This window comes from Lepus europaeus, chromosome 8 (genome assembly GCF_033115175.1).
Source record: "Lepus europaeus isolate LE1 chromosome 8, mLepTim1.pri, whole genome shotgun sequence".
In the NCBI taxonomy this organism is placed as follows: domain Eukaryota; kingdom Metazoa; phylum Chordata; class Mammalia; order Lagomorpha; family Leporidae; genus Lepus; species Lepus europaeus.
In genome coordinates, this window is record NC_084834.1 from 58,825,874 (window position 1) to 58,851,677 (window position 25,804).

A 25,804-nucleotide genomic window follows, 5' to 3' on the forward strand; every position below is an offset into this window, starting at 1 on the left:
TCAGTACCTCTGGGAATACAATGTGGGTTCTTAGAATTTATATCCTTTTCTCATGAACTTATCAAAAAAGTCTAAAAACAAACTCAACAGCCATGACTTCAGTAGAGAATGAGCACACACCCCACCACTTCCCTTGGGAAGCATTTTAAGCATTTAGCTGTTTGATGATGGTGACTTCAAATATGCTTCCTGCCGAGTTGGTGGTGACTCATGAAACACCACCACTGATCTCAGGAATTCACTCTTAGAATGCAGGTGCTTGCAGTGTCTCTAATTTGTAAGTATATAAAACTATACACAGCAATGAAGGTTTTATTTGGAAGATTAATTCCAAACTGAGACACTTAGCAGCCACGTGTCTTCTGCTTCTCAAGTGGCTTCACTGAGAAAGAACCACATAGAAGGCTTGGCATGTCTGTCAGCGGCAAACCAACCTTCAAAGGTCTAACCCCACTGCTGCAGTTGGGAAAATCCTCCTTACTCCACCTCACTCCTTTAATTTAGATCAGTAAATGGAAATCAATAGTTTTCCATGTCTCAGATGCGACTCTTGGCACCAGGCTAGAATTCAGGTGGTGTGATATACCAGCTGTCCCATGAGGCCTACTTCCTGAAAGAAGTCAGCACTACCCCAGAGCAGTTAAGTAGCCCTGGCTTATTTTAAGGAACTGTTTGTAACTCGGATTGATTTTGCTATGGTTAAAAATGAGTTACTTCTTGTGAAGATTAAATGAAATAGTTAATGCAAAGGCATGATACATGTTACTAACTCATACAAGATATATTTTGAAATGCAAAGTTTCACATGCTCTAGAGTAACAACCCACATATGTCTTATAACATATATTCCGATAAGTGTATGCTGTATATGCTATCTACTAACCACATGCAGAAACAATGTATATCTTCTCTCAAAACAGAGTGTGTCTATTATTAAAATGTTAGAAATAAAATTGCAAATATTCCAAGATTAAAGTGACAACCTCACCAGTTCTGTGATCCAGTGTGTCCTCCTGTAAGGGGGGGTGGTGTGTGTGCTAAACTTACATTAACCTTTCTTCCTGCACGAATCTCAAGCATGCATTCTCACCATGGCACACCATCCTCACCAGGAAGAGAGGTTGGAAATATTAATAAGGGGGAAGTCATGGAGAAAGAAATTGTTTATAAAACTGCATAAAGTCAGTGACTATGATTGCACTGTAGCCAATATTTCAGTGCCAGCATAAACCATGCAGTGGAGTCCTTAGGATGATGCCCACAGGGCGTCTAACACAACACAGGCACTCAGTAAATGACTGCTGCCATTATGCTGACAACGAAAACGGACTTCATGGGTGCTTTACATAGATATAAAGCTAACAAAGGACAGAGGAAGATGCAAGTTGTTAAAAACAAAGCAAAAACTGCCTCTCCAAGTCTCATAACTAACCAACCAACTACTCAACCAACCATCATTACAACAAAAACCAGCAATGCTCAGATTACAAATGGTGCCTGGAGAGAGGCTGATGCCCTGGGTTCTAACCCTCCCACCTGCTACAATGATATCACTTCCATAGCCTCAACCTGAAATGTGGTACATACAGCTCCCTGGAGGGAAGAGGGAAAGGAAATCTCTCTTACACCAGGGAACTGCCTTAGTCCTCCCTCCCACTCCATATGCCTCAGAGGTCAGACTCTCTGTTGTGGATATTGTTTTAGAGAATTTTCTCTTCTATAAAGAGGGATTACATGGTCCAAGATGAGACCTATACTACCAGTTCCCAGTTGAGGTTGTACATGCTTTGACTGCATGCCTGGCATGTCTCTAAGAAGCTTTTTGGAAACCCAAACAGTGCCAGGATGACTGGAAGACACATTCATGTTAACTGTGTCTGTAGTCATCGACTCCAAATAGGGGCTCTGCTAAGACTGCCACCTGTCCAACAGGAAATGGACTGAAAACACTTCTCATTCCTGCATACCGCAAACCACTGGACAACTGGGAATATTTCTAGGTCATTACCATCCTAGCATACTTTGAATGGATGGTCTTAAATTGACTACCTGTGTGTTCCAATCCTTTCCTCTAGAATATGTTGTTCTTTAAATGCTATGTTAAGAATGCAACATTATGAAAATTATCTCCCTTCCTGTTTCACCTTAAAAAGACTTTTTTTAGTTAAAAAAATACAAAATCCACAGCACTCAACAGACTTCCTTTGCAGAAAATAAATAATACAAACAATTGTGTTATATGATAAAAAGAACACTTTTTCCTCTATTGATCTTCTTAACTGATTTCCCAAAAAGGCAAATAAAACATGGAACTATAGCCTGTGTTTGTAACCTACTGGTAAATTGCCATCAAAGACAATGGAACATTTTCCAGAGAAAAAGCAGCTCCATCATTCCTCCTCTTTGTGTGTTGTGTTTTAGAAATACCTAAAGCCTGCAGTTTTATAATGTATAGAGACACGGGTACACTTGAAAAAGGAAATTCAGATGTTATGAGAAAAATTACTTAGAACAGGTCATACAAAGAAAACTTTTTTTTAAATACACACATTGAACAGAGAAAGAAGAAAGTAATATTTTAATAGGGTAGTGAAAAATATAGCAGATTGACAGTGTCAGCAGAAAAAGAACAGGATTACAGATATTTTCAGAGGATTAAATGGTACCATGTACCCTCAAACCAGGCAAATTTTTATGCGAAGTCTGTAAATGTATCTCCTGCTTAGAGTAGACGGTATTCTTTGGAACTGCCCTAAGTGCTTTATAGTTCTCTACATTAATTCCTGTTGAATATTTTCCATGGTTGGTCAGACTCAGACTTAAAATAGAAACGAGAAAGGTCTTCAGGTTTGCTTTCAGTAACACTATTAACTTCACAGCCAGCTGGATGATGACATGCTGTGTGACCAATCCAAATATACAAGGTAACCTTGCCTGAATTATCCTGGTCCATCAAATAATAAAGTGAAGGTGCGAGAATAGAATGGCAAGGAACAGTGGGAGAAGCAGCTGTCAAGAAGCAAAACGAACACAGGAAGAAAATCTGTGAGGTCACTCAGACACGGTGCTACTGACTGTGTGTTCTCACCCTACAGTCTCCACGCACACGGGCTCCTCACGCTTCACCATCAGCCTCTGCAGTCAGGAACCCTTCAGGTCCCAATCGTGTGGCTTCCCAAGGGAAAATGCCATCCAGCCAATCACAGCTCTTTGAGCTTCCTTCTTTGACTATGTGACTTTGTTATCCTGTACTTTACCAGTTGCCTCGGCTGTGGAAAACAAACTGATGCTTTCATGGGCAACTGGAGATGCACTCATTGAGTTCCTTAAGTAACAGGGGAAGAAAGATGGGACTCGATCTCCGGAGTCAAGGATCCTTCTTGCCCTATCCCATTTACTTCAAATAGGTCTTCTGAAATGAGTTAACAGGCATAAAACACTGGGCTCTTCAGAGAGCCTAACATGTCATGAGTGCTTAGTAATGACCAAGACCCTCTTTCTTACTCACCGCCCGCTAAACTATGTGCATCCCCACAATCCTCACAGGCTCTCCTCTGTGACATCATACAGGTGGCCGAGGTTGCCAGACCAGAGCTGACCCCTGTCCTCTACAGATTTCCCACTCCCATAACACTAGCAATAGAAAAAGGAAGTCTCAGTAAATACATGTCCTATTTTCACTACGTTTGAACCTTTTCACCATAGGCTCACAGCAGTTCTGTTACATAAAGGCCGTGTTCCAATGTCTGATAACACTGATCACTGTCTGTCATGTGGCTAACGCATAAGTCCTAAGTATCCTGCTTACTTAACATATGGCACATGTCTATTTTGGGGTGCTCCCAGATTTTTTTTAAGTGTGCAAAGTAGATATATGTGTGTGTGTGCGTGTTAAGTCAATCTGAGTTGGATTTTTGACTCATTACAAATATTATACTCCTTGGACCCAGATTGGGAGGTGACATCTGAAATTAAGTAAGTTGAGGACTTGCTTGGCATTCTCAGGGATTCAGGTAACACTGCAAACAATTCATTTCAAGCAAAGTGGACACTCAGCTTCAGCTACAAGATTACTCTTCCACAATGGATGGTTTCCACACCTGGACTGTGACACCACTTTTCTTGGCTGAGAACTTCGGCCTCGGCGCCACAAAATAAGATGAGGAGGCCGATCCTTGCTTTGGAGAAGTGGGGACACCCACAGGCACGGGGGATGCGCTGACTGGTGAGCTGGCCTCTGCAAAGTAGGGAGGCTGAGAGGTATAGGCTGGCACTGAGTACACTGAGGAAGCCTGCACATTTGTGGGTGAGCCAACATTCACTGGTCGGGGAGGAAGAGCTTGCTTTATGGCCGGGGCGGAGTTGACCTTGGCTGATGACTTCTGGGGGAGGCCATCCTTTGCATCGGGAGGTTGGAAAGTAAACAAGGATGCATTGAGCTGATATGGTTGGTGCTTCATGACATCCAGAGCATTGAGGGGTTTCTTGCCCTTTTTCTTGCTCACTTTAGAGGCTTGTGGGGCTGATGGCTGAGACTTGACAGCAGCTGGTGGATAGGAGGGGGAGTGGATAGGATTGTAGGCCACAGGAGGAGGGGCTCGAACATTGGAGGAGTACTTCCAACTGGCTGGAAGAGATGGAGTGGGAGACTGAGCTCGGGCAGCATGGGCTTGCACTGTGTCTGAATCAACCACATACTTCTCCATTCTTGACTGCCTTTTGGCGAAGAGCTGGGCTCCTTTCCCACTCATTCCAGGAAGCTCATTGGATGGTCCCACTGCACCTGCATGGGCATTCACTGTTGGTGTGGGAGCTGCTGGCTTCGGTGTGTAATGCTGACTGGCTACTGCTGCTTGCGGTCCTTTGAAGGGACCAGACAGGTTCAGTGCACTCGCAGGCCGGGCAGGATAAGCAGGCTGAGCTATTTTGATGGAGGAAACCATCGGACCCTGCGATGCACTTGACATAGGGAAGGCAGGAGGTTGGGCTGGAGTCACCCCTGGAGACCAGACGGGAGAAACTGGAGTGACAGGTTGGGAGGAGGAGGACTTGACTGCAGGTTTTGGAGCAACAGGAGGTGGAGTCTTTTGCTTAGCAGAGGAGCTTTGCATGAAGTTGCAAGCTTCTGCCCCTAGGCTGAGATAGTCTTCTTCAGGTCCGGAATCGCCTCCAGTGCCCCGTTTGCCTTCTGAATTTTGAAGCAGGGACAAGAGTTCAGGATTTGGGCTTACTTTGGGCTCCTTAAAAGTAAACATGGGTTTTGTTGTGCTTCTCCTCTTGGCCTCCTGCAATATTCCTGTTCTTTTTGCTGGCACTGCGATCCTCTCATCCCGGGAAGCTATTCGCTCAGATGAATCGTAAAAGGCAGTATGGGACCACGGAGCAGGCTGCGGCCATGGCGGGGGCTGTGCGGGGCCAGCAGTCGGACTTGACACCCCTCTGGAGAAGGCTTCCGGTGGAGGCGTGACCGCAGAATAGGGTGGCGGCGCAGGAAAGTCAGAGATGGGACTTGTCATGTTGCGGGTTGGGGAGAAGGGGGTTGCTGGCTGGTTCACAGACCCTGGGAAGGGCTTGGCCGTTCTGTTCATTGGGTTCATCCTCTGTGCCTCTGCCGTCTCAGACACCCCACTGAAGCCATTCTGCTGTGGCACATGGCTGGGAACAGGGCCCATCTGGATGTAGCTCCTGCTCACAGAGCTCTGCACCCTCACGGATTCCTCTTCCTTTCTTTGGTAAGAAGTCGTGGTTCTCAGGCCATCCGTCTGGGCAGCATCTGGTTCTCTGCCTGGCATTCCGCTCCCCCTCTCCTCTTCTTTTTGGGCTGTGATCTGATCCATTCTCTCCCTCCTCTTGGCAAACATGAGGGCTCCCTTTCCCGTCGTGTCTGGCAACATCTCCATCTTGTCGTCTCTGTTCAGTTTCTTTTCAAAGTCCACCAGTCCAGAATCCCAGTCAAAGTTCACAACTTGTGGGTTGTCGTCAGCGTCAGACAGTAACTCTTCATCCACCTCGGACTCGCTAGTGCCCAGAAATGCAACTTCACAAGTCTCCTCCCTGTCCCCTTCTTCCTCCTCGTCTGCCTCTCGCTCAAGCTCGCCAGTACCGTAGCTGACTAGGGTGTATTTCCTGGCCCTCCGCCGGCGCTTCTTAAACATCAACACCCCCTTGGAGTTGGGGTTGGGGGCATCTGTTAGAAGAAGGGCAATGCTTTTGCATTTAGATTTGGCTTCTTTCACCTGCTTTTCTGACAGGCTTTCACTCCTCCTGAGCCCTAGGGAAAGAATAGAAACAGTAGTCAGTTGATGAGCTCAAGGCAGATTCCTCAGCAACCCAGAATCTGACTCCCATTGGGGAAAAGGAGCATGGGAAAAATTCTTGCAATTGGACTGAATTTTGAAGAAGTGCATACTTCTACAATAATACACAATCAGCCCCCTATTCCATTTTCTTATATAAATACATTTTTATTTATGCTGATTACAATAGACGTTTTGTACCTTTGTTTCCTCATGGGACCTTATGCTTCCACAGTAAAATTGGCTAGTAAATGCCAATTAGTAGTATAAATTAAAATTTTAAAGGGGATAATTTAAGATAATGTTTTTTTAAAAAACATGACAAGACATTATTTGTGCTTCCATATTTAAAAAATAAAATGTCAATATAAAATTGTTTCCAAGCATTCTAAAAAGGGGAGGAGGTATCTCAACAAAAATTTTTAAATTTTTCAAAATGTAATGAATTTAGATATTTGGGGTTTTTTCCTCTTTTTCTTTAAATTTTGACAACCATCTCAAATTTTTCCATTTATAGCCATAGAATTAATATCAACTCAAAACACTGAATTAATAATTTATTGAGTAACTATTTATAATTCAGAAAACTAGATCATTGTGAGTACATGTAATCAACTTTAGGTACAAAGTTGTCCAGATAAATTTGCTCATAAATATATTGCTTTTTTTGAAATATGATACTCTATTAATTGCAGCAAGAATAAGTGTAAATCTTGGGGGAAATGTTTACATTATATGACTTGGGACCCTTTTTTAGAGTGTATAAAGAATGATACAGGAAAATTATATTTAAAATTTTTATTATTAAAAATAATTTGATGACTAATTTATATCAGCAGTTAATCATAATCATGTTTTCAGTGAATCACAAAGTTTTTAATTCCTCAAAGCAGCTAAATGCAAATCCCAGAAAAAAATTAGAATACTTTATACTAGCTATTTTGGTCACTGGAAAAAGCATCACATTTAATGGTTAATAAAAAAAATCTGATGAAATAATTGAGTAATGAAATTATAGCTATTCACTGGTGATCAAGTTTTATAGAGAAAAAATAGTTCAGAATGTGGTCATTACTAAATGTGACTCCTTTTTTGACTAGTGTTATACAACTTATTATTAAACTGACAGCCACAGTTGTTGCTAACTTCAGTGCCAACACGTAAAGTATGTGAATGCCGTCTTAATACTCCTGTTCAATATGCTATAAATGTGAAGATGGCACACAGACGCTTAAAGTATAAGGGATGATTAACAGCACTTGCCAATAAGGCTACAAATGGTTATGCTAAAAATAAGCTTTGAAAGGAATAACAATAGTTTAGAAAACTTAGGATATGACTTTGAATAATGGAGTTCACAGTTCCTGAGAATCATTCACATAGTCAAGTGCCTTTTCCAGTCAGCCTTTGTATCCTCAAATGAAATTCCAAAATTTGTAAAATATATATATTTATATACATATTTGCATAATATAAATGAAAGAAAACCACAAAAGTCATAATGCCCAACTGCAATTCTTATTCACCTTCTCTTTTCTGTGCACACGTTTCTGAATAAAACCAAAATGCTGGTCAAAGCCTTGAATGTAAGTTTATTTTCTGTTGGGGGACGCCGAGATGTCTCCCTGTGGCCCGGGAGGCAGACTTCTGTGTCTAGAAGGTGGATGAAACACTTGCCGTCTAGTGAAGACTGGCAAAACGGAGGGGATCATGTAACTGCTCAGCCTTACACGTGTCCTTGTCTGTCAAACGCACTTCTGCAAGCATCATCAAGCTGCAAAACGACTCTTTTCAAAACGAGGATCTGCTTTTAATATTAGCAGTGGAGCCTGCATTTTAAAGACACCTCTTTAAACTCAGACACCACGTGATCTCCCACAACACTCTCTTATGCTGTGGCAGCATGAAATAGTACAGCATTGGGAGACAAATTGAAAAGACACACTGACAGTATTATTTTCTTGGACTGTGCCTGTATCTTTGGAGTGAAAAAGAAATTCATGAAAAATCTTTATATCTGCTATGAAGTTCAAACACACTGCTTCCCAGGCAGAATTTGTGAAGTATACTTAACAATTTCACAATTGTTATTTCGTGCATTAATCACTCTTTAAAAAAAAATCCAATGGGAGACATAAAAGTCAGCTTTTATAAAAGCAAGTGTCAAGTAGGCAAAGCAGCAGCAAAACGCCCTCCCCTCCCGAGCCCCTGCTGACAGCCCAGGGGCTGAGCCCGTGCAGGACTTACTTGCGTGCCTCGCTCTGTGCTTGTGAGGTCTGCTGTGATCCTTTTCCGAGCGCGCAGCGTCTCCCTGCTCTGTGCCTTCTGATGAGACGGCAAAGGATACCAGAGAAGGAGGTGCTTCTGACTGCCCTCCTTCCACTGGGGAATCCACACACCCCTTTCCTGGCTGAAGCCTGCACCCTTCCGTCTTCTGCCTGTCAGAGCAGTCGAGGATCACTTCCACGCGGGGCAGCCCCGCGTCTCCTGCTCCGCTTCCCTGGGTCACGCGCAGCTCGCTGCCACTGGAGATCTGGATTATCTTGCTGGACCTCAGAGAAGGGTCTGGCTTCTCATAAGTAGCGACTGAATTTATGTGGATAATCTTGTCGTGCTGTAAAGTAGGGTGTGGGTCAGGAGATTTAAATTTTTCAGCTCCCAAGAGAGCCAGCACGGGGCCCTCGGATCTCTGCTGTGAAAGGGACAGTTGTAGCTCCACCACAGGGCTTGGCTGCCCAGCGCCTGCTCCTTCCCGGAGGATAATTTCTTCTGCCAAGTCTCCCCCTTGGGAGTCAAGCACTCGGGGGGCCCCGCGGTAGCTGAGGCCTGTTTCTTCTTCAGTGTTCCCTGAACAACCGGGACCACTTCTTTGGTCCTCAGCTGGGTTAACTGCCACCTTGGCTGGTACCACGAAGAGCTCTCTGTGCTGGGTGTTTGTGGCTGGGCGAATCTGGAGAGTGGTGCTTTCCACATACTCCTCTTGTGTGAGTTGCTCATGGCTTTTGTTTTCGGTTTCAGAGCTCAAAGCCTCACTCATCCCACTGGATGGTCTGCACAAAGAAAAACAAATCCATGCAGTTAAACTGGAGCATGCTACACCTGCCACACAACTTTTTGACATTCATGATGTCTAAGATGTGTGTGGTGCAATCAAGATATTCCCTCCAAAATGTCAACAGCCACATATTTGAAAACTAAAATTGGCAACATATTCATATTGTTATTTAAAGAATGTCCATATATGCTTTTGGTGCAGCACAACAAAAGGCTTACAAAAGATTTTGAAACCTAAATCCATCTTAAATTCAGCTTTTGTTTTGAAAAAGTACACGCTATAATTACATGGATGCCTACGATCTGCAATAACTTGGGTATTTCCAAATAACCATGTTTGCTATCATGTGACAAAACGTTTCAATGTCTAGACACCACAAAGTCACATAAACGTATCTAGCAGCTTCATGTCAATCTTGAATTACAGATGATTCAGGTTACCCCTCTGGAGGCTGTGTTTTCTTGAAAGGAATGAAAAGCAAGCTGTGTTTTAAGCTCTGGTGAGCATGTGTTTTGTAATAATGGACCCCAGCCCAGTGTTCCTGTGTAAAGAGAAATCCTTTCCATGCCGCAATGAATCATGAAGTCATGGAGTATTTATAATTCGAGATGTCTCCCCTTCTCCCAGCTGAACCTGTCTCTTGCAGCATTTTCCTTTTGGAATCTTGGAAGTCATACTGTTCCTTTATCTCTCAACCAAGGACCCCAGAGCTGTTGGCCACATCCTTTTGATTTTTGACCGTTACCATTCCCAGTTGGCTGTGCAAATCTGGGTTTGTGACAAGAAGTCATGTCAGTTTAGAATCGAACAACTTCTCTAAAACCCTAAACTCTACATGCTTTCAGAAGAAAAGCGCCATTCACAGAACAGCATAGATGATTTCATTTGTTACAAGGCTTTTTTAAAAAAGGTGTTTTTTTTTTTTTTAAGCAGAAATGGCTATCTCCTCCCTCAGAATGCACCCTGACTCATGCAGAGAACATCCACTGAAGGACGTGCGCTCCCACTTCTTTCCACTGTATAATTTATGTCATAGTAAAACTTCAGACGAAGGTCCCAAATATTTACTTGTAACTTGGCTTTTGACTGCAATAACAAAACAAACAAAAACAAACAAAATGCTGTTTTCTTCATGCAAGTAACCTGAAAATCTTTTTGATAAAATCGTATTTATAAAAACATTATGATATAGTATTTAAAAACATAATAACAGCAAATTAGATCATGCTGATATAGGAAATGATGAATATATGCTAGAAAATTGAGTTTGAAGGTATCAAAAGGTCAGAGAGTTTTAATTTACAAAGACCTTGGGATTGAAGCAGATTAAATCACTTTGAGTTATGTTAGCAAGCAATAGTGAAGCTGAGAAGAGACTGGAATACAGGCAAATGGGCCAGAAAAACATAAACATTTATCAATAGATAAAACACAAAGTATATTCGTGGCTAAAAATCATAAAAGCAGGACAGAGCAGTAAGAGAGACAGAGAGACAGAAAGAGAGCGATTAAAGCTGTATACCTCAAATCATTTTCCTTATCTATTTAGGTACTCAGTTCCACAACTAGTGTGTTATAATTATATAATCATTTATTTTTATCTTATTTGAATAAAATTTAAGATAATAGAGACCTAGCCTGAAAGGAGCTTTAACAAATAATAATCTAGAAATAGTCCAAGGAAAGTAAAACATCTGTCCTCTAGAGATAGCTTATGGTAATAGGAATAGGAGAAATAGTTAATTGCAGAAACCATATTCAGGCACCCAAAGCGGTGGTGATGGTGGTGATCACAATGCTGCTGCTGCTGCGGCCTCAGGACTCATTTTAATTTGGGATTCTATTATAAATCCCATCAATTAATTATGTATTTTATAAAAAGTCAAAATACTCAAGAGAAAATAGTAAAAAGCATGATTCCAGTTATTAAAAGCAGCAGAGAACTAGTAACCAGCCTATTTCTGAGGGTAAATATGTACCTAAGATTCAGCTTTAAACTGCCAAGGATTTGCCCCCATGATAGCTATCAGAATCAAAACAAGGATCAGCAGGGGAAGTCCCAGATGACAAAGGTGTTTCAGTGAAATTGGCCTCATTGCGTCACTAAAGACACTAAGAAGTAAATAAATTAGAAAAGATGTTTTACCCCATTTTGGAAATGATTACACGTTCTCAAAGATGGAAATTTTCAAATACCTAATAGGCTTGTTCATGTTAATGGCAAACATTGTAACTACACTTGGCAATATTCTTATTTTGGCCTAGTGATAAAATGCTAACATCCCACATCGAAATGCTTGAGTTCAATTCCCAGCTCCTGCTCCTCACTCTTGCTTCCTGCTAAATGCACACCCTGGGAGGCAGCAATGCACGCTCAAGTAACTGGGTCCCTGCCACCCACAGTGAAGATCTGGATTGAGTTTCCAGCTTCTGACTTCAGCCTGTTGTGGACTTCTGGGGAGTGAACCAGAAGATCAGGGCTTGTTCTTTCTTTCTCTCGCAATGAAGTAAATATTTTTTTAAATAAGAGAAAAAAGGCAAGCAGCTTTACAAACAAGTGGGACCCAACAGCCTTACACATTGGGCTTGATGAGTAAATACCGAGATGAGAAATCCCAATAATGCTAGATTTCCTCTGCTGTCACAGATGTTAGCCACCATTTTAATTATTAATGAGTGATCTTGACCCACAGCAAAATTCTGACCCCTGTAAGGCTCACTTCACTGAGTCTTGTAAGGAGACTGAGTACTCTAAAATGCATACGATTTTAAAGTTAATTCTCAATTAACCAGAAAGTTCAGTAGAAGAGAATGGCTCATTTTTCATGCACTGGAGTGTTTCTGTTAAAAACGTACTGACTTTCTACAAAACACCACCAATTTCCCCTTAAAGGACAAATAGCACATAGTATGCACTAGAAGTTATTGTTTCTATCCACTAACAAGAAAAAAAATATATGCCAACGAATCTTTTGTACCTTTTGATGAGCATTTGGAGAGAGTCTGTTATACTTTCCATGAGCTTGATGACTTCAGGATAGGTGAGATCTGCACAAGGGTTGCCATTGATAGAAACCACTTCATCCCCTTCACACAGCCCAGACCCAGAGGCTTTGCTCTGGCTTCGAATCTGAAGGAAAAAAGGAGGCAGAGTTAAATCATACAGCTTCTGAAAACCATCCCACCATTCCCGAGAAACAGCATCTGCAAACTTTAAAACAAACCCTGACTTTTATTCACCTGTTAACCGACAAGACCATCTTAGACACTTCTCCCCAACCCCCTGCAACCAAACACACACAAAATTGATTATGTACCAAAATGTCAATATTTAAGTCATGACATCGCACATAGATAGATGCAAACAAAGGAAACTAAGTCAATTTAAAGGAACTAAAAATAAAGCATAAGGAAGTTTAGGGAAAGATATGAGATGTTTGATTACACATTTAAAATAATTATTTCACATTGTGAAGTTTTATCCCAGTCAGAAAGTGATTTCTCTCATTACCAAGAATTCAGAAAGTCCCTTGCATTGCCGAGAAAGGTGAAGCACTGTGACAGTAAGGAGATGCCGGACAGGGCTCCTAGTCTGAGGAGCCCTGTCATTTTCTGTACACCTAATTAAACCCATGAAAACTATCCTAGTTCCCTGAGAAAATCAGGTAGCCAGGATGGTAGGGATCCTTGCTTGAAATCAACTACTTAAGACATGGTACTAAGCAAACTTCAACAAAAAAGACAGATGAAGATTACTATGCAAAAAATAAAATAGCCTTGCTGTAAGGACTGCACCATACTCTAGTACAGAATGACGTAGAACAACAAATGAATAAAAACCTAAATGAGAACTGTATACCATGGGAGATGAGAAATTCAGTGGAGTAGAATAATGGCAGATGGTTCCCTCCAGCTCCTCAGAGGCTTAAGGAGAGGTTGATAGCCCATGTAATTATAAGTGTAAAATGAGTTATTCTTCACCTGCCCTTCCAGGCCCAATCTCCATCCTCCACTTGCAGGAGTGTGGAGGTCTGGCCTCTCACAACCACACTGGCTGGGTTTCCTTGTACTCTGGCTCCTGGTTGGATTTGGTCAATAGGAAGCAAGAGTAAGACATCAAAAAGCAAGGGCAATGAAAGACCAGAGTATGCACGTTTTCCCTGCAGGACCTGCTGGGCTGTTGTTGGGAAATGGTTCCGTCCTTCTGTCTGGAGAGTCGCAACTCCAGCCAGTCTGCCCCTTAACTCTCACTGTGTTCCAATGACACACACTATCCCTTCGCATCTTCTGGTCTAAGGATAACAACAGCTTCATGCTCTTGGTTTCTGGGTCCTTCGTTATCATTAGTTAGTTCTCTCAAGTCTGCTTTGGGTGCCCACATTACATTATCTTGAATTATCGCTTTGAGCATGCCACCTACTTCTTGCTGGGATACTGATACTAATGTGCTTAGATTACGTTTTATATTTTAAAAGCTTACTAGTTCTCAATGAGCTTTGTTTCGTGATTATAAAATCTCAAATTTACAAAACTTTCAGATACTTTTCTAGGCATTTTCTACCATGAATAATCCCTCTCTGCCTATTAAAATTCAAATTCTGAGTTCCGAGGTAAGCATCACATGTTGAAGAATGTTTCCATAGCCAAGCTTATTTCTGATTAAGCATGAAACATATTTCAATTTATCTTTCATAGCTGCCCACTAGTTCCTGCTAAGATCTTGGTTAATAATTAATATGTTAACTGATATAGGGTTAAAGCGTACATCTACAAGTGTGTTTACATTTTAAATGACACTTTTGAAAGCCAAAGAATATCTTTAAGAGCCCAAGAAATGGCACTGCTGAAATTTGAAGCAATTCAGTTAGTTTTGTTTTGGGATGGACCACCATTTCTAGTCATAAATTATAATCTGTGGAAGGACTTTTTCTTTTCTGATGAATCATTCTCATTACCTTTTTGGAGGACGGATATATTGATTTATTAGAAAATATTAAATGAACTCAGTATTTCCCAAGCTATATACATGGAAACAAAGAATACAATGAAAAAGTATATTCACATGATTCTGGAAACATTCACTTTATTGCCAAGCATATTTGTTTTGTATAAAATATTTAAAATAAAGGATCAGAAAGAGTTGTTAATCTGTCAAGGATAAGACAATATCCAACAATAACCATTTAAGTGAGAGTTGGAGATTTTTGCTTACATATAATTCTGAATTTTATTTAAAAAGTAAGGTTACTTTGAGGCATTAAATAATGGGGTTAGATGTACTAGAAGCCAAATAGAAAATTCATCCTTTAGAGACCAAAGAAGTTTTATGTTGATAAAATAGATACGGCTTATACTCTGTACCCACCAAGTCCCAGCCTTGTGGAGGAGGGTTCTCTTTACCAGCAATGAATTGTCTGAGTTTTGAACAGCTTCATAGGGTTGCAGAACCAGATGAAAAATTCATTCTTGGAGAATAAATAAATCCTAACCTTAACAGAGCTGTCTATCATCCAAACATGTGTTGCTTGCTAGGAAAAGTGCAGTTCATCATTATGCTTGTCAAGTGGAGCTTTTCATGGTATCCAAACAAGCCAATGCATCATGGTGCGAGTCGTTAGCATTCCTTCACAGCACACATTCTGAGGTCAACAGTTAGAATCAACTGCTGCCATTGTGTTCGCTGCCCTTTTACATTTGTCTGAACAGCAGGAAATATTTTTCCCTCAAGAACCATGTTAAATAGGGTGAGACCTGCCTTGCTACAAAAACTTTTCCAAAAGCTAATCTTCATTTTTCATAAAACCACTACTTCAAATAAATATGGTGTGACAGAGTCCTTGATGCCCAGACATGTCCCTTGCAATCACCAATGTCATCAATCAGGTGCTGTTCATAGTGGTGTTCTAAAGAATAAACATCTACCAGTGTTTATAAGGTCCTTTCCTTATGTTTTGTATAATTTTTATTATATATGTATATTATATATTATATGTAATTTTTATTTTTGTATAATTTGTATTTTTTTATAATTTGTATAATTGTACATTATTATGTGTTTGAGTAAAAACTCCATCTCTTGAAAATATTCCCACCTGTGAAAATGAGACACTGTCATCTGCTAATAATAATTGATAGAATTAAAAAGGAGAGAATGATCCAACATGGGAAGAAGGATACACAGCAGACTCAGAGAATGACAAATGCCCTAAACAGCACTCTGGCCTCAGAATCAGCCCTTAAGGCATTCGGATCTGGCTTAAAAGCCCATGAGAGTTTCTCAGGCATGGAAAGCCAAGACGCTCTGGCGAAAAAATGACCTAAATGAAAGATCTCGGTGAGATCCTGGTGGAAACAAGGGGCCATCAAAGAAGGAAGTACCTTTCTCTGAAGGGAGGAGAGATCTTCCACTTTGCTTATGGCCTTGTCTAAATAATATCAGAGTTGGTGAACTCAAGAGGCTTCCATAGCCTTGGCAGCACATGACAGGAGCCTTGGGTGATTACTGACGTCATAAATAAGCATGTCAATTATTAAATCAACAACAGGAGTCACTGTGCACTTGCTCCCCATGTAGGACCTCTGTTCTTAATGTGTTGTACTAAGAGAACTAACAGTAAAACTAGTATTCAAACAGTACTTAATACTTTGTGTGTCTGTGTGGGTGAAAACTGTTGAAATCTTTACTTAGTATATACTAAGTTGATCTTCTGTATATAATGATAATTAAAAATGAATCTTAATGAAAAATGGGATGGGAGAGGGAGTAGGAAATGCTGTGCAGGTGGGAGGGAGGCTATGGGGGGAAAAACCGCTATAATCCAAAAGTTGTACTTATGAAATTTATATTTATTAAATAAAAGTTTTCTATTAAAAATACATAAAAAAGAGAAAATGAGACACTGTCAACAGCAAGTTTGGATATACAAATTGTTTGGCATTGACAATGGCAATTCTCTATCAGTGAAAAGAATCTACTCCTTTAATCATTAGTCCTACAGTCATAAAATGTACATGATAGTGGGAAAGAGTATCAGCTCTTGAGGGGACAAGCCCTGCGTCTCAATGTTGCAGCTCCAATGCTTACTAGCTGTCTGAATACCACCCTGTGCTTTAATTTTCTAATGTGCAAGATAGGACTAATAAATTTTTGTGTCTATACAGTTAATGAAGAATAGAAACAAAGAAAGCTCCATGTACATACAGCCCATAGCTTACTGAGTGCTTAAGAAAGGAATAAGGAATAGTGAATACATGTGTGCTGCTTTCCTGCCGCCACTCCCCAGCCTCCCCCGAACATGCCCAGTGAAGCAAAACTGTGAAAACGTTACTGCTTAGTCTACCAGATGTGTGCGAACGTCTGCCACTTATTTTCAGTTTTTATTCTGATCTTTGGCATTATCTCATCATAATCTAAGCTAATGTTTTATCTCTTTCCTTCAGTAAATATGCACTGCATAACTGACCAATGGATGAAGGCAGGCTTGTTCATTATGTTTCCCAGCATGAATAATAATATAATTAAATAATATAAATAACTAAATAGATAATTTATTTTCATTGAACATTTACTTTGGTTAGTCTTTTTCATCCTTATATCACTTATCCTTATAAAACCTGCATGAGAAATGTAAACATGCTTGCACTTGAACATGGACTGATGGACTTGCCTTACCATTATTGTACAGATAAGAAAACTGAGAATTAGAGAAGTTAGATACTTTGCCTAAAATTGTACAGAAATTAAACCCAGGGAATCTGACTCCAGAGCTTATATCTTTAATCAATACAGAAATTGTCATTTTAAGTCAACAGTCTAAAATTTCTACCATAAACCCTAGAATGAGGAGAGAAAAAGGAGAAAAGTACTGTGAGAACAACTGGCATGGGCAGTAAGTAAACTCAGGGAGAAAAGCAGAGGGACTTGGCAGAGGGCAGAGGTGATAAACATTTACCTGCTTAGTCCATGAACTAATGGTTAGGAAAGACAAGTTTGGTTTTGTTGTGTCTTGTTTCCCTTCTTTGTCATCCCCTTAATATTTTAAGTTATATACATAGTTCTATCTAAAGACTGGAATATAGGTAGTACCATGATTCAATGCATCACAAATTCAAAATTGAGAAAAATTATCATTTGCAAACTGTGATTTGACACAATATACCTATGTGAGCACACAATGTAATTCCTTTCCCTTGAGAAAGATCTTTTAGTGACCTCATTTGTTGGGCATTGCCTAAAATCTCCATTACAATATGGCGCCTGGCGGATGTTTGAAGGGCGTGTTTGCGGCTGCTGTGGTTAAGCTATGTAAGGTCAGACCACCGGCAGGGATAGGTCTGCTTTGGTTCCAGACACGTGGACAGTGTGTGATCCCTATACTTTGCTTAAGATGCCCCTGTGCTTGGTCCACCCACGCCTGCATGACCTTTTCACTGATTGGCTCCCCTACTGTGCATGTCTTTTGTAAGCTTTATAAGCCTGTACACTTCCTCAATAAAGTAGTTCCTGCTTCGACAGAACTCATGGTGCTTGCAGTGCTCTTGACCCATCGACCTTACCTTTCCCGTTCGTTCGCCTTGACGGGGAGTGCTTGTACTGCTCCTGCTGGTCAGGGGCTAGCCACAGGCTTAAGACCCCAACACTCATTCCACATCTAATACATCCAACATGAGTTCTTATCCATGAAATACTGTATTTGCTTTCAGTATCTCTCAGTTTAATGAGGCCACAAAACTAAGAGATATTGGCAATGTAAACATTTACTGAATTCCATGTTCCACTGCTTATCACTTCTTGATCCATTCAAGGAAAGATTTTTTTTACTGCAACCAAGGGAAAATGGAAGGTTAAGACTTGCCTGGAAAACTGAAAACATTATTTGCATTTCATAGCATAAATCTAAGAGTTTTAGCTATGTTAATTTAGTTTTAGGGAGAAAAAATCCTTGGCAAAATGGAAAAAAAAATAGCTCCTTTTCCTCTTCTGTTTCTATATCTTTATTTCCAAATCATCCAGGACTAATTGGAAAGCAGGTATAAAATTTGAATTCACGTAAAGCCTTGCATTTAAGCTTTGTTGCATTGTGGATAATGTCAATTATGTCAGCCTGGGGTCAGAAGAACTACATTTTACCTCAGAAGCTACATTTTCATGTACAATTTACTAACAAGTCCTCTTGGAAAATGTCAGAGTTAAGAGTAGAACCAAGACAATTTCTGCCTTTAATTTCCCTACCATAATCACTTGAAATATAGGAAAAAGAAAGAGAAAATTAGCAGGAGTATAGCCTATCATATGTGGGACTATTCTCAATCCATACCATGAAATTCCAGGGACCCGGCAGTAACTGAGAGAGGGAGACAATGTGGATTGCAGACAACAACTACAATTTTAGAGATTAAGATATTTTAATAAAAACCAAAACTAGTCTGTGATTTGGCAGCTCTTTTGTAACTGCAGACCTTCCTCAGTTTTCCACTTTGAGCATTTGAGTAAATTTCCTTGTGTCTGTGAGACAAAATTTAATAAGCATTCCCTCACCCCAGAGGCCTCTGAAACAGAAACCCTGGGTACAATATTCTTCAATTAATTGACATGGAAATGGTCAGTGGGAGGCAAAGCAGGAACAAAGATAATGGCAGTTGAAGCTTTAGAAATATGTACATAATTCTACTTTATAAGGATTTGGTATCCCAGTGCCAGCATTGTGGTGTAGCAGGTAAACCCACCACCATCTGCAATGCTGGCATCCCATATCTGTGTCCTAGCTGCCCCACTTCCTATCCAACTCCCTGCTGATGGCCTGGGAAAAGCAGAGGAAGGTGGCACAAATGTGGGAGACCCATATGAAGCTCCTGGCTCCTGGCTTCAGCCTGCTTCAGCCATGGCTGTTCCAGGCATCTGGGGAGTGAACCAGCAGATGGAAGAACTCTTTACCTCTTTCTGTCTATCCCTCTCTCTGCACCTCTGACTTTCAAATAAACTGATACATCTTGAGAAAAAGGGGGTGAGGCTTACTATCCCTTAAAGGGGATGTTTCCTAGTATAAAAGTTGAGTTCACAAGCTGTTGGGAACTCATGTTTACAGTGACACATTACTTCTACAAATCACACAGCAAATGGCTATATGATATTTTTGGGACAAGAAAACAAAATCAGAATACAACAGAATAAAAACAAAAAACCTAACTAAAATCTTTATTGAAGAAAGCAAAACTGTATCCTGAATAGTGCAGAAAGTCAAGCAGTAAAATGCAAAAAAAGAAAAAAGCCTTGAGAAAATATCTAGAATATGAGGTTAAAAATAAAAAATGTAAATATTAAGTGAGTAAATTAGCTATCATTGGGGAACACAATGGCAAACGCTTTGAATGGACTGTTCAGCCTCTTTCCCAGGTTACTTCTATTGTTCGTTGTGTGTGGCAGAGGATGAGAAGATAAAATAACATTTCACAGACTCTCCCATAGCTAGAATTGTAGGGGTGACACAGTTTCAACACAGCAGGTGTGCCCTGCAAGAAACTTGTTTTTGGGATTCAGTTGAATGCAGAAAGATATTAGACTGTGAGACATTAGACTGGAACAGATCTAGGGGATGATTTTACTTGGATTCAGCAGTTCTACTGGGAGCCTCTTAATCCCAGAGCACAGTTTAAAAATATATAACCCAAAGGACTGGCACTGTGGCACAGCAGGTTAAATCCCTCCACTCGCAATGCTAGCATCCCATATGGGTGCTAGTTCAAGTCCTGGCTGCTCCACTTCCTACTCAGCTCTCTGCTATGGCCTGAGAAAGCAGTAGAAGATGGCCCAAGTACTTGAACCCCTGTACCCACATGGGAGACCCAAATGAAGCTCATGGCTCCTGACTCCAGTCTTTGTGGCCATTTGGGGAGTGAACCAGCAGATGGAAGACCTCTTTCTCTCTCTCTTTAAGTCTCTACCTCTCTGTAACTCTTTCAAAAAATAAAATAAAATAATAAATAAAAGTATATAACCCGAGACCCAGTAGTGAGCTTGTGGCCTCCTGGCTCCCCAATTTTTATTTATTTATTTTCTTATTTATTTATGAAGGCGGGGGAGAGAGAGCACTCCCACTGTTCCATTCCCTAAATGCCTGCAATGACCTAGACTGGGCTGGGCCAAAGTAGGGAGCCTGGAACTCAATTCCACATGAGTTGTAGGAACCCAATTACTTGAGCCATCACCACTGCTTCCCAGGAACTGGAAGTAGGTATAAAAATCAGGTACTGTGATATGGGATGCAGAAAGTGTAATTGGAGTCTTAACCTCTAGGTGAAACACCTACCCTCCCCCATCCCCACTCCAGTTTCTCAATTGTGTCAAATGCTGCTCATCCCTTAGGTAGCAGTTCTACAGTGTTGTTTGAAATAATTCCCAGAGGCCCTTCCTAAAGTCTGCGCTTCTAGATATTTAAACGATTCTATTTATTGAAAATCAACCTTGAATTGATTACAGAATTAAGGGCAAACAGAAGAAAAAAGAGGAGGAGCAACTGTTTCTCAAGTTAAAAATTTGGAATAAAAAGCATTTGGGGGTTAATATTTCATGGCAGTAACAAATAATTCAGAAACTTATGCCACATAATTATATGATGTCATCATCTTCTCAGAATTGAAGAGGAAGGGCACAGAGGGAATTAAAATGGGAGGACAAAAAAGGATGTTTAGACAGATCATTGTCAAGTGCATACTAAGAAATTGATGGTGACAGAAGCAAAAATGTTGTGAAGACCTTACAAGGAAGAAAAGTGAGATGATGATCAACATGCAGAGTTGTTTTAGACCAGTGCTCTCGGAGAAGAGCAGATGATTCCTAAAAGGTAACAAGGCTTTTCTCCATTACAGCACTGATTGGCAAGTACATAAAAACTGAATACGATGGGGCTGGCACTGTGGTGCAGCAGGTTAAGCCATCACTTGTGACACCAGCATCCCATATTGGAGCACTGGTTCAAGTCCTGGCTGTACTGCTTCAGATCCAGCTCCCTACTAATAATCCTGGGAAAGCATTAGAAGATTGCTTAAGAATTTGGGCCCCTGTCACCCGTGTGGGAGACCTGGCTTTGGCCTGGCTCGGCCCTGGCCATTTAGGCCACTGGCAGAGTGAATCAGCAGGTGGAAATCTCTTTTTCTCTTTGTCTTTTCTTCTCTGTCACTCTTTCAAACAAATAAAATAAATCTTTTTTTTTTTTTTCTATTTGACAGAGTTAGACAGTGAGAGACAGAGAGAAAGGTCTCCCCTCCGTTGGCTCACCCCCTCAAATGGCCGCTGTGGCCGGAGCCACACCCATCCGAAGCTAGGAGCCAGGAGCCAGGTGCTTCTTCCTGGTCTCCCATGCGGGTGCAGAAACCCAAGTACCCGGGCCATCCTCCATCGCCCTCCCAGGCCACAGCAGAGAGCTGGACTGGGAGAGGAACAACTGGGACCAGAACCTGGTGCCCACATAGGATGCCGGCGCCAAAGGCGGAGGATTAGCCAAGTGAGCCACGGCACTGGCACAAATAAAATAAATCTTAAAAAGAGAACTGAATAAGGGATTCAGTTCTATAAATTGTCTAAATAATGAATAAATATTAAACTGTATATTCAAATTAGACCTTGGGTGCAAATGGACATGGACACTAGGATTTTTTTAATTATTCTACATTCAATACCTCAATTCAAGCTCAAAAGTCTATTCTCATATCAGATTTTCATTTAAAGATTATGAGTGTTTCTGTTTCTGTCACTAATCATATGAGGGTAATTCAAAAATTAGTAGAAAATGGAATAAAAGATAAATTTATTTTGTTGCAAAAACCTTTTGAACTCTGTGCAGTCTTTTCATAACATGAATTTTCATAAACTTTTTAAAGACCTCTCAAATGCATGGATATCAACAAGTTTTTGCACTAAAATAAACTTTTTCAGGTACCCTCTTACATGTCCAGATACTGAACAAAAACAAAACAAAACAAAACAAAAAAACCTCCTTTTTGATGGTTGTCTTTACCCTGAGGGATCAAGTCACCATAAAAGTAAAAAGCATTTCTGGTAGCAACTTTGGAAAGATTCCCGGGCTAATAACTATCTTTGACAGGAATGAGGTCCCTAATCCATGGGGCTACATACTTCAGAATCTGCATACCACAGTGATTCCACAGGCAGAATCAGTAGGAGCTGTTATAAAGCAGCCACCATGATGCTAGAAAATCAACAAGGACAAATATGGAATGGTATTCTCTGCTTTCCTTTCGTTCTTAAGAATGTAAACATCTCAGCTCTTTCAGAAAAACACGGATGGACCAGGGCCTATGGAGGACATGCCATATCCTTTCTATTTTTTTGTGGGATTAAATTGTGAAAGATCACACAGAGATTTCTGAACTATAGGAAGGTTCTCTTTATAAACATTTATGTAAAATATGAAAAAAACTATTTTAAAAAGTTCATAAAAAAGCACAAGTAAACATCAAAAAGATTAGATAAATAAGTAGTTTACTTAATCAGCATTACTAAGAAGAGAGAGCAGAACTGAACTATTTGGATTTCCCAGATCTCTGTTTATTTTTATTAGCTGGACATACAACTAGCAACTAAATAATTATTATGATAATAAGAATGAGTTATTTAAATAATCTATAAGCTCCCAACTATCATTCAGGTGTTCAAAACATAGTAAAAAATAAAGCTCACTGAAACTGTGCATTTATAGACACTATCTGGGTCATTTTCTGAATCGATTTTATGGGATTCTGATAAAGTTCTTTATTTGGCTTGCAGAATATTAGGAACAGAAAAGAAGCATGCATCCTGTATGCAGGAAGATATTACAGCTAATGCTTGTGCCAAAGTCAGAGAGTAAAAGTCTAAATTTAAAAACATGATCGTCTTAACAGCAACTGAGAAGACTCAGAATCAGGGTAATTAGAGGAAGGTGTGAGATACTCTCTCATGTGCAACAGGAAAATAGGATTAAAAGATAAATTTATTTTCATGTGCAAAATTTTTGCAATACACGGCCTTCAAAAAGTTCATGAGAAATGTGCAGTATTAAAGATTATACTTTGGGAGCCTGCGCTGTGGCGCAGCAGGTTAACACCTTGGCCTGAAGCACCAGCATCCCATATGGGCACCAGTTTGAGTCCTGGCTGCTCCACTTCCGATCCAGCTCTCTGCTATGGCCTGGGAAAGCAGTAGAAGATGGCCCAAGTGCTTGGGCCCCTGCACCCACGTGGGAGACCCAAAGAAGCTCCTGGCTCCTGGCTTTGGATCAGTGCAGCTCCGGCCGTTGCGGCCAATTGGGGAGTGAACCATCAGACCCCTCTCTCTCTCTGCCTCTCCTCTCTTTGTGTAACTCTGATTTTCAAATAAATAAATAAATTTTTAAAAAAAGGTTATATTTGGATTTCAAAAAAAGTAGACCAAAAGAAATTAATCTTTTAATTACATTTCCCATGAACTTCTTGGTATTCTCTTAAATATGCACATATAAGGTACATCATGGTGCTTCTATTTTGGAAAAAAAAATCACAAAAAATCATTAATGAGATTTTACAAATTTATAAATATTTTGCATAGTTTTCATTCAGAAAAGTTATGTTGATTACACTGAACATTTACTGTAAAAGAGAACTGTGGAAAGATAATATCATCAATTTCAGCAGAAAAATCTTAAGTGTTGAGAAGATGTCAAATTCACAATAGTAGACAAGAGTTTCTTAAAATTCAGGTTTTTTTTTTTCCCTGAAAGCTTAAATTGTCAGCTGTTTTCCTGGAAGTGATGGGCCTGCTTTGCCCATTTTCTAGAAAATATTGATATCCAAGTCTGAATAACCATGGGTTGTCAATAACTCTAAAGTAAATATTACATCCCTTGAGAAAGATGGCTGGTTTTGCTTGCAATTCAAACAACTATACAAATGCTTCCTCAAGATAAACGCTGTATTTTACTAATCAGCCAAAGTGCTTTCCATGTACTTTCCATGTTGTCATACAGAATATTAAAAATTAAATAAAATTCAAACTTGTACTGCTTCATCAAGGACATCCTTGTGTGAAACAGGCATCTCGGGTTTTTTTTTTTTAAGTCAAATGCATGACAATGAGGATTATAATGGCTACTAGTACAGTTCAGTGTCAATGCCTTGAATGCTAAGGGGAAAGAGGTGTCATCCACCATTGTTTTTGCACTATTAACACAAATGTCAATATGGTGAAAAACGCAAATAGCATCTTATTATTATTATTATGAAAAGTGATTGTGCCTAAAAGCATCTAAGACCACCAGATGTCTGCAGACCATGCTTTGAGAACCACTGACTTAAAGGGGCGTGGATTCTATGTGCCAAACATCCTTAGCCTCTTGGGTATCTGAGGGGGAAAGGAGCAATGCATGGGCAAGCAAGAAGAATGGTCTGACCTAGGGAAGAAAGGCTGCAAGAAGCCAGGAAAAGAAGTCTATTAAGGGCTGTGTACTGAAAGAGCACACGGAAAGCCAACCATGAAATCCATCTAAAGATCACTCTGATCAAGGGAGATGGAGAGGCAAACAGTTTCAGCCCTGTTCTAGGAACTCAATGTCCTTTGTGGAGATAAAAGTCAAAGAGAAGAAGAAAATCTTTACTGGGCTGGAAAGTCAAGGTTGCTTTGGAAAGTGCTCCATTGAGTTTCCAAATCACTGGCTAGCTGAAATTCCTTGAGAGCTGAGGTTGCAACACAAAGATGTTTGTATCTCTTAGAAACTGAAATACGTCTTGCATGCAGTAAGCCTGCAATAGATAAGTGCCAATTAAATGACACTATCAGAAACTGGAACTTTACCCAAAAGTTGGCCTTCAGTTTCCTAGGATGTGGCTCAACAGGCACTCCCAAACCTACTACTTCCTATTTATTCTTTCTTAGTCCCTTTTAGGTACAAGATTATTACAGACTATCATATGATAAATAGGGAATTCCTAGTGTGCTCATAACTGGTCCCATTGAATATGAGATGTCAGAAATAAACTCAGCCACTGGATCTTCCCCAGTAAGGGCAATGGTTATACCATGACTCAATAAGCAACTCCACAGCTGTCTCTGCCAATCATTCCATTTCGCCATCATTCCTCTGGCCCCATGAGAGGTAAAATCACAAGGCAATCCGTAAAGTTTGAAAACATTCACTATGTATAGGATTGGTTGCAATTCATGGGGATAAACACATGTCTGGCAGCAGAGGAGGTGCTAGAGCTGAGGTGCTAGTGCAGGGCTGCTGCATTTCCTATGCGCCCGGTTTGTCTTGGCAGGCCCACGTGAGCTGAACTGGGCTGGGGGAGTGATTTCCAAATCCTGTACTTCAAGAAGGGAAACGAGGCTCATGCCAAGTGCTTTCTGTGTCCATGTATGTGTACTGTCGATGCACTTTCAAACCGGTCATGCTCCCTGCTATGTTTGACTCACAGTTCTCCTATT

At 40.4% G+C, this 25,804-nt stretch overlaps 1 protein-coding gene across 4 annotated transcripts in view; it reads right to left on the reverse strand.

Annotated features, from left to right (window-relative positions):
• SYNPO2 (synaptopodin 2) overlaps positions 1–25,804 on the reverse strand; it is a 236,213-nt gene that overhangs the window by 29,753 nt on the left and 180,656 nt on the right. For 3 of the 4 annotated variants that reach the window (XM_062199692.1, XM_062199691.1, XM_062199693.1), the window contains 3 exons: positions 12,330–12,481; positions 8,544–9,346; positions 4,101–6,271 (listed from right to left, as the gene is read on the reverse strand). In XM_062199692.1, coding sequence (XP_062055676.1) covers positions 4,101–6,271; positions 8,544–9,346; positions 12,330–12,481 — 3,126 coding nt within the window. Of the gene's footprint in view, positions 1–2,560; positions 6,272–8,543; positions 9,347–12,329; positions 12,482–25,804 lie in introns of those variants that run through there. The other variant, XM_062199694.1, reaches the window with a different exon arrangement.